The 7,438-nt window shown below is 36.1% G+C and overlaps 1 protein-coding gene across 3 annotated transcripts in view; it reads left to right on the top strand.

The window, feature by feature from the left end:
- The window catches only part of EPS15L1 (epidermal growth factor receptor pathway substrate 15 like 1), a 44,845-nt gene extending 37,675 nt beyond the window's left edge, over positions 1-7,170 (top strand). For 2 of the 3 annotated variants that reach the window (XM_057387347.1, XM_057387346.1), the window contains exon 24: positions 4,382-7,170. In XM_057387347.1, coding sequence (XP_057243330.1) covers positions 4,382-4,528 — 147 coding nt within the window. In that variant the 3' untranslated portion in view covers positions 4,529-7,170. The remainder of the gene's footprint in view (positions 1-4,381) is intronic. The other variant, XM_057387348.1, reaches the window with a different exon arrangement.
- Positions 7,171-7,438: the final 268 nt, after the last annotated feature.

Below are 7,438 nucleotides of genomic sequence, written 5' to 3'. Positions count from 1 at the left end.
AAAAAAAAAAAGCAGTTTCACACTAAATTTCCGAGGGTTTACTTTGCATTTCAATTCTTTTAGTACAAGTTGTGCCTTGACTCTCCAATTCTTTGTAGCAGAACCTGTGTGTTGKKTTTTTWTTKTTTTTTTTTGTTGCATGGAGGMCGTTTTGTAAAGGGATTTTTTTTTKGGGGAGCTGATGATGTAAYGACTCGAAATGAAAACATTTTTAGAGTGATTTCACCATATCCTGACAAGCAAATCCTTAAAGGGAAAAATTGCTAAAAAAAAAATCCTGGTGGAGAAAGTTCTGACAATCCTGTTGCAATATTTGCTGTATGTGTTGGAATGTGGTCACAGAGAGATGCAGAGATTGAAAATTCAACTGTTGAATTTTGTTCTCGTGACTGATTTTGTAGAAAAGACAAAAGAAAAACAAAAATGGTTTTGTAGAAATAAGATAGAAAGGTCCACCCTGCACTCCCAAAGACAATTCCAGGAGCTTGGAAAGCAACGCTGGGTTAAAAATCCCGGGCTTTGCAAAGCCTGGCTTTGGGTTTAGTGCTGGAATTGGGAATTTTTCATTCATTCTAAATGCAATGTTGGGGTGGTTTTTCTTTTTTCCACGAGTGGATAGAACCTGTTCCATCCACAGCCTCAGGCTTCTTCCTCCTTTCACACATTTTTGTTCTCTCACGTTGTTACCATGCAGTAAAATTGCAAATTTAACCCTGCTGGACAAAGATTCAACCAGGGCAGATATTTAAACTGAATATTTCTTTTTCATGTTTGGGGGTGTTTTTTTTTTTGTTTGTTTATTTTTTTCCTAGTTATTATTTAATATTCAATGTGTATCACTTTGATATTGTTAGTTGAGGTCATCTGTGCAGGCTTTAGGGTTTTAATTTATCATTTTTGAAGCATCCARATGGAAATTTTATTGTATGTTTGACCACAGCTAGATGGATTTGCACAGTTACCTGCTGATTGTATACAAACTGGTGACATTCTTAATAAAAATAAGACAAAGCAAAACCTGCTTTATCTGAAATTTCTTCCACAACATCTGAATTTCTTCCTACAACAAAATGCAAACGAATGATGGGATGGAATGGCTGTTACCAATTTATTGTCATCTGATTTTTTTCCAGATTGTGTTTCTGAATTTCAAAAGCGTGGTTTTCTCTTGAGTGATTGTATCAAATGATTCAGCAAAAAAATTCTGATYCCAATCCCAGTGGGTGCTCCAGGGTCAAATTTGCTGTGCTGTTTTCAGCTCGAAAAGAAAAAAAAAAATAGGAAAAAATGAGATAATGAGTACTAGCCATTTTATAATTCCCATTAAGTGGCATTTCATCAAATGAAATACATTTTTAAATCAATTTTCTGAATGAATTTTTCCTCCTGTAAGAAAAAAAAGAAGCTTTGGCTGTAAAGACAGAGATTTGATCCCTGTTCTCCTCAGTTTATGGGGTTTTTTCCTTTCCTATAACACAATTACTCTGCCACACTTCACAATTCCTAATCCTTCTGTAAATGTTTGAAATGCACCTTGAAATCATTGAGATTATYGTTCTTCTCTTGGTTGGGAAATTTTGTTCATAACGGGAACAAAAATCACTTTTACTGATTTTTTTTACAGTTTTTTTTAAACACCTGCCTTGATTCCATGGAATCTGAGAACAAAATCATGTCAGATTGATTAATCCAATAACCTGATTTTTAATTCAAATCCTTGACTATTGCAAGAAAGAACATGAAAAAAAGAAAATCTGGTGCTTTTTTTTGTGACACACTGGCAAATTCATGCCCCACTTTGACATATTTCCATCACATTCTTAACTTTGTTGCTCATTAAACACGATTCATTGGAACAAAACAAAATCTTCTGATAACTCAGATTTCAGGTATTCCTGACTTCCAGCTACACTTCAAAAAACGACAAGAAAATCCACTTTTTTGCCACCAGAAAGTGTTGAAATGTCAAAAAACCAAACCTCTTAGAACTAAACTTTTTGTCTCAGTACAAGCTGATAATTCAGGACACACGAGTTAGTGGAGCTTTTTGTATTTTTAAAATTTGTATTATTATTCGGATTTGTATTATTTTGAAGATTTTTAATTATTTTTAATATTTGTATTATTTTTAACATTTCTATTATTAAGATTTAATTAATCTTGCTGCAGTCTTGCTGCTTCCCTCACCTACACCTTGGGTCTCATTCTGCTTCTGAAAAAGCCAAGAAAAAAGAGAATTTTAATGCAATTACATATGTGTGATACATTATTTATAGACTTGTTGAAACCTGGAAATACCCAAAAAAATTGTTATTGTATGAAATTACCTGTGAAATACATTTTCTAGAAAATCTGTGCAAGAATCAGTGGCATTAATGAATTATTCTGTATTTATTTTGCTACTCAGTGGTCAGAATTATTTCCTGAAAATTGTATTTTGTGCCACACTTCTAACAAGATCCATCCAGATTTATCCAGATTTGTTTCCAATGAATCACTTTGCCTATTTTCCTTTTTTTTCCTTTTTTAACCACAAAAATATAACTTGTATCCCGTAAACAAGTTATAATTGGGACTCCCATAAACTCTGGAAGGTTTACCCTATAATGGAAGCTTTATAGAAATAAAACTGATTTATCAACATTTTAAAAAAATCCCCGTCCCGGATAGTTTGACTAAAAAAAAAGTTTCTTTTATTTCTGAAAATACTAACTGTTCATTCTCCATCCCAGCTATAGGATCTACCTGAATTCCTGGACTAAGTGGAGAATTCCTGCTTCCATTTGAATCTGTCTTTACCTTCAGAAAAAAAAAAAATATTTAAAGTCTTAGTGAGCTTTTTAATCTTACTTTTCGATATTTAAATGAGGAATTGTAGTGGAGTCTCTTAATTTTAAAAGGAAAATTTCCAAAAAATGTGACACTTCTGTTGTATTTTCACATCAAAAGCAAAAATTTTAATCTGAATTTTTATAGCAATGAAAGCAGAGATATTGTGTGAAGAAAAATGATTTTTTTCTGCATCAAATCATCTCAAAAGTCATGCTGAGAGAAATGAAATGAGGACTGATGTGCATCCAGAGGCAAAATTAAATTCTGGGTAAATGAGAATTGGGTTGAGAGAAATTCAAAGAGGTGAATTTATTGAAAAAGACGTAAAAAAATAAAATTTACAGTGCAGAGTGGAGGAGGAGGAGGCTGGGGTGGGGCCATCACATAATGTAGATGCAGCCAGGCAGGGTYTAGCACTGAAATTYGAAATTTTAACCCTCAATTTWAAATATTTTTTAAAATATTTTAAAATAGGTGGGTCTGGGCAGGTGTAGCTGCCTCAGCTCATGCTGTGCTGGGCTCAGGGTCACCTTGTCCTGGGTCACGGGGAATTTTTGCAGCTGAAATTTTTCTCTTCAAAAAAACCCTCAAATAATATGTTTTCCCTGTACAAAATATAAAAAAATAAATAAATAAAACACAAACTAGGTCTTTTATACACGCAGCTGTTCCCATCCTCCTCCTCCTCCTCAGCAAATGCTAAAATTATCTGGGAACAGATTCTATTTGAGTTCAAAATTACTACAATTTCAATAAAATATTTGTGCAAAAAGTTCAAACGAGCAAATTTCTGCATCCTTCAGTGGTAAAAACTAAAATTTAATTTTGGACAAGTTTTGCTGCGCTCCCCTTGTGTTTTGGGAAGCCCAGACAGGTTCAGGAGCTGAATATTACAAAATTATATTTTCTAAATGTTCTCTGCTGAAGAAAGTTTGGATTCTGTCACATTTTTTTCTGACTGGAGAAACTCGGTTTGTGTTTTATCAACAACAGAAGCTCTTTGGGTGATTTTTGATTCGATGATGAAACTTCCCACCATGTCAGCAGCGTCCAAAACTTTCCAAAATCAAATTTCTCACCCTTTGCAGGAAATTTTCAATAAATTCCCCGAAAATAAATAACTCCTGGCTTTCCCAGCTCTTTCCTATTCTTAGAATGGCTGCAGTTGCTGTGCTCCCAGACCATTAACTTCCTTTTTTTTTTGTGTTTGTGGAGTTTTTGTTTGGCCGTTTCCATCCCCAACTGAACCCACGTGGATTAGTTTCCAGGTGGGAGGAGGAAGAAACCCAGGAAATAAATTGAGGCAGGAAATAAAGGAAGGAGGAATTAAGGAGATAAATCAAGGGAGGAAGTGAAGGAGGAAGAAAATTAAAGAAAAAAAAAAAGATCAAGTGAGGAAACCAGTGAGTGAATTTTGTATCTCAATCAGACAGGCCGGTGCGCTTGAGCTGTACATTTCATAAACCAAATTCTTTGTATTTTTCTCATAATTTCTTCAAGCTGGTGGGGCAAATTCATTAATTAATTTCCCATTTTTCCATTTTTTTAGTTTGGAAATGAGGAGCAGCAGCTGGCCTGGGCGAAGAGGGAGAGTGAAAAAGCAGAGCAAGAAAGATTGGCTCGGTTACGGCGACAAGAACAGGAAGACCTCGAGTTGGCCATTGCACTCAGTAAGGCTGACATGCCAAACTCCTAAAATTTGGGGCTCTGGAGAAAGGAAAAAAACCTCGCAGCAAGGCTTTTATAAAATTACTAAACCCTTGGTTGATCTTGTGAAAAGTTCTTTTAGTCACCTTGAGATGCGAGCGCGAAAAAAACCCCGCAGGAAGCGCTGTATAATCTGTATTATAATTGTTCTAGATCCAATTTATTGCTTGTAAGAAATTTTAACGTGTAACCCCCTAAAATGCTGAAAAGTTTCTTTCTCTGCAACCCAGAGTGAGCTGCAGCTGGTGATTTTGATGGGCTGAATTCCACGGGGTCTTGGAGGCTGCGGGATGAATTTCCCACAAAATTGCCATGAAAAAAATGAGAATATTCATAGAATTAGCTTTCACTTGTTGCATTTATTTAAAAATTCGTGGTTGGCTAATCAGGATGTCTTCTGCATCATTATGGCAAGGCATAAATTGATTATTGGATTTTATCCARGATGTCTTCTGCATCATTATGKCAAGGCATAARTTGATTATTGGGTTTTATCCAGAAGATGTGGCTTTTTACAGAAGAATCTGGAAATGTAGATGGATACAAAACAGCGAATTTTGTAAAACAGAACAAATTTAAAAGCTCTAGAAATTAGCAGAAATTAGGAATTCTTCTAATGGAAACATTTGTTTGCGTTGAGTTTTAATAATTGTGACTAAAAGTTAATTCAGCTGTGGTAAATGGGATAAATAATCCAGCAGTGGAGGGATGAAGTGAAAATTGTGCTTTGCTGGAAGCTGACAGGATTTTCAGGGTGCTGCTGATGCACCTTTGGGTGCTGCTTTCATCCAGAAATCAAGAAATGGAAAAGTTGACAAAAAATTTGAGGAGTTTTCACCCCTCCAACTCATTGTAGCTTCATTTCCTCCAACTCCCAGCACCCAGCCCGGGCTGTGTCACCCTCTGGGACCGTCCCTCCTTCAATTCCCCCTCTTTGGGGTTACAATTTAGCAGATTTAGCTGAGCTAAAGCCAAATTGAATCCATTTTTAGTTGCCAAATTCACATTCACCCATCAGTTCTGGCAGCACTGGTGGTCTGGGCTGGCTCTGAAATGCAATTTTGCAGCATTCAGACCAGGGAGGAGCAGGTTTTGTGTGCACTGAATTTTTCACCTGTGAAGGACAGCAGAGAGGGTGTTTGACTTGTCATAGGAAAAAAAAAAAATAACTCTGTGAATTTAATTTGCTTCCTAGAAATGCCTTTTCTGATTACAGGAATTCCAGAATTTCAGTTGTGTTTGCCTTGGAGTTTTCTCTCCTAGAGTAGGGATCCAGCAGAACATTTTTAAACGTCCTCAGTCTTTTTTCCTGCCCTTTGTTCTCTGGGAATACAAAGCTTTACATTCTGGGTTTTATCCATGCAGCCCTGACCTTACAACATTTTCTCTAATTTTTTTCTTTTATTTCTTTTTAATGTGATGTTCCTTCATCACCTTTCACCCATTTCTATTTTTTATTTCCTTTTCACCCTCCAATGTTAGTGCCTGTTGAGTGAATGAAAACAAATCTTTCCCAGTTCTGTTGGGGTTTGCCTTATCCCGAGTGTTTTTCCCTCACCAGATCAGATCCTTTTGGGGCATCTCGATGGTTTTCAGCTCTGAAATGCAGCCAAATTGTGACATTTGGAATCTCAGGATTTTGTGATCCACTTTTGGGATGGTTTTTTTAGGAATCACAGCTCCCCTTTTGCTAATGGTACCACAATTAATGCGAACCTTTTCTCCTCAGGAGGGGAGAAGATTTATTTTTAATACCAAAACCAACGGTGTAATGATCATTAATCCTGTCCTTTAATGAGCCCTCTGGGATGCAATGGAAGCTATTTGTGATTTGGCAGAGCCTGATTTGAAATCCCTTCCCCTTTGTGGTTGTTTTTCTCTAAAATGTGTTTGATGACGTGATCAAACATCCTAAAATGTAAAAAAAAAAAATCTGTTGGTGTAGAGGATTTGAAGTCTGTGAGAGCTGACTTGGATCTGTGTAGATACCACAATATAAAACTTTTGCCGTGAAAGAGCAATTTTCCAAAGCAATTTTTCCAATAAAATTTAGAAAGGAATGCCAGTTCTGTCCTGGGTGATGTCACCCCAGTGGGACAGGGACTTTGACTGAACACCTTGATTCATTTTTTAAGCTCTGCACCTTAACAAGACTTTCTGCTGCTTTGTCAGAGCACTAAAATACTGAATTTATAATTCTTCCAAGCCACTGAGATGGTGTTTTCCAGATGTCCAGCAGGGAGGCAGAAGGGTGAATTAATCCAGCATTCTTTTATCATGTTGGGCTCATTTTTATATTTCTTTATTAAATCTTCCTCGTATTTGCTTGAAGGACAGAACACAACACGTTTTCTATGCAGAATTAGATTTAGGAACCTCAATTTTACTGAAACACTCTTGATTCAAAAGGTTAGAACACTTAGATGTGATTCCTCACTTTGTATTTCCTGTGGTTTTCCATAAAAAAAAGGAAGATTCCCCACATTCTTTCCCTGTGCAGTAATTGAGTGTTTGTACAACACCTGCCCTTTCTCTCTGAGGCAAAACTCTTTGTAAAAACCTGAATTTTCTTCCTCCAGAACAGCCAAATTCAAAGCACAAGCAGACCTGCTGCTATTTGGGCAGAGAAAATTAAAAAATATAATAATGCAAAATATGGAAAATGTGAATACCCCCAGTGCATATAGAGTGTACAGTGAGATTCGTGTCCATGTGTGTATATATAAATATATAAATATATATAATGTACTGTATAATGTAATCATGGTTTTTCATATCATTTCCATGCTGTGTCCAGGATCAGTTCCTCGTGCTGTACATAAAAATTGTGAATAGTGTAGAATATGCAGATATATTCTATATATTAAAGCTGGTGTGGATCTGTGGGTTCTGTAGCCAG

This window comes from Malurus melanocephalus, unplaced genomic scaffold (genome assembly GCF_030028575.1).
Source record: "Malurus melanocephalus ecotype Western Australia unplaced genomic scaffold, MMel_1.1 scaffold_1194, whole genome shotgun sequence".
Taxonomy (NCBI): Eukaryota; Metazoa; Chordata; class Aves; order Passeriformes; family Maluridae; genus Malurus; species Malurus melanocephalus.
This window is presented reverse-complemented; position numbering and strand designations above follow the sequence as displayed.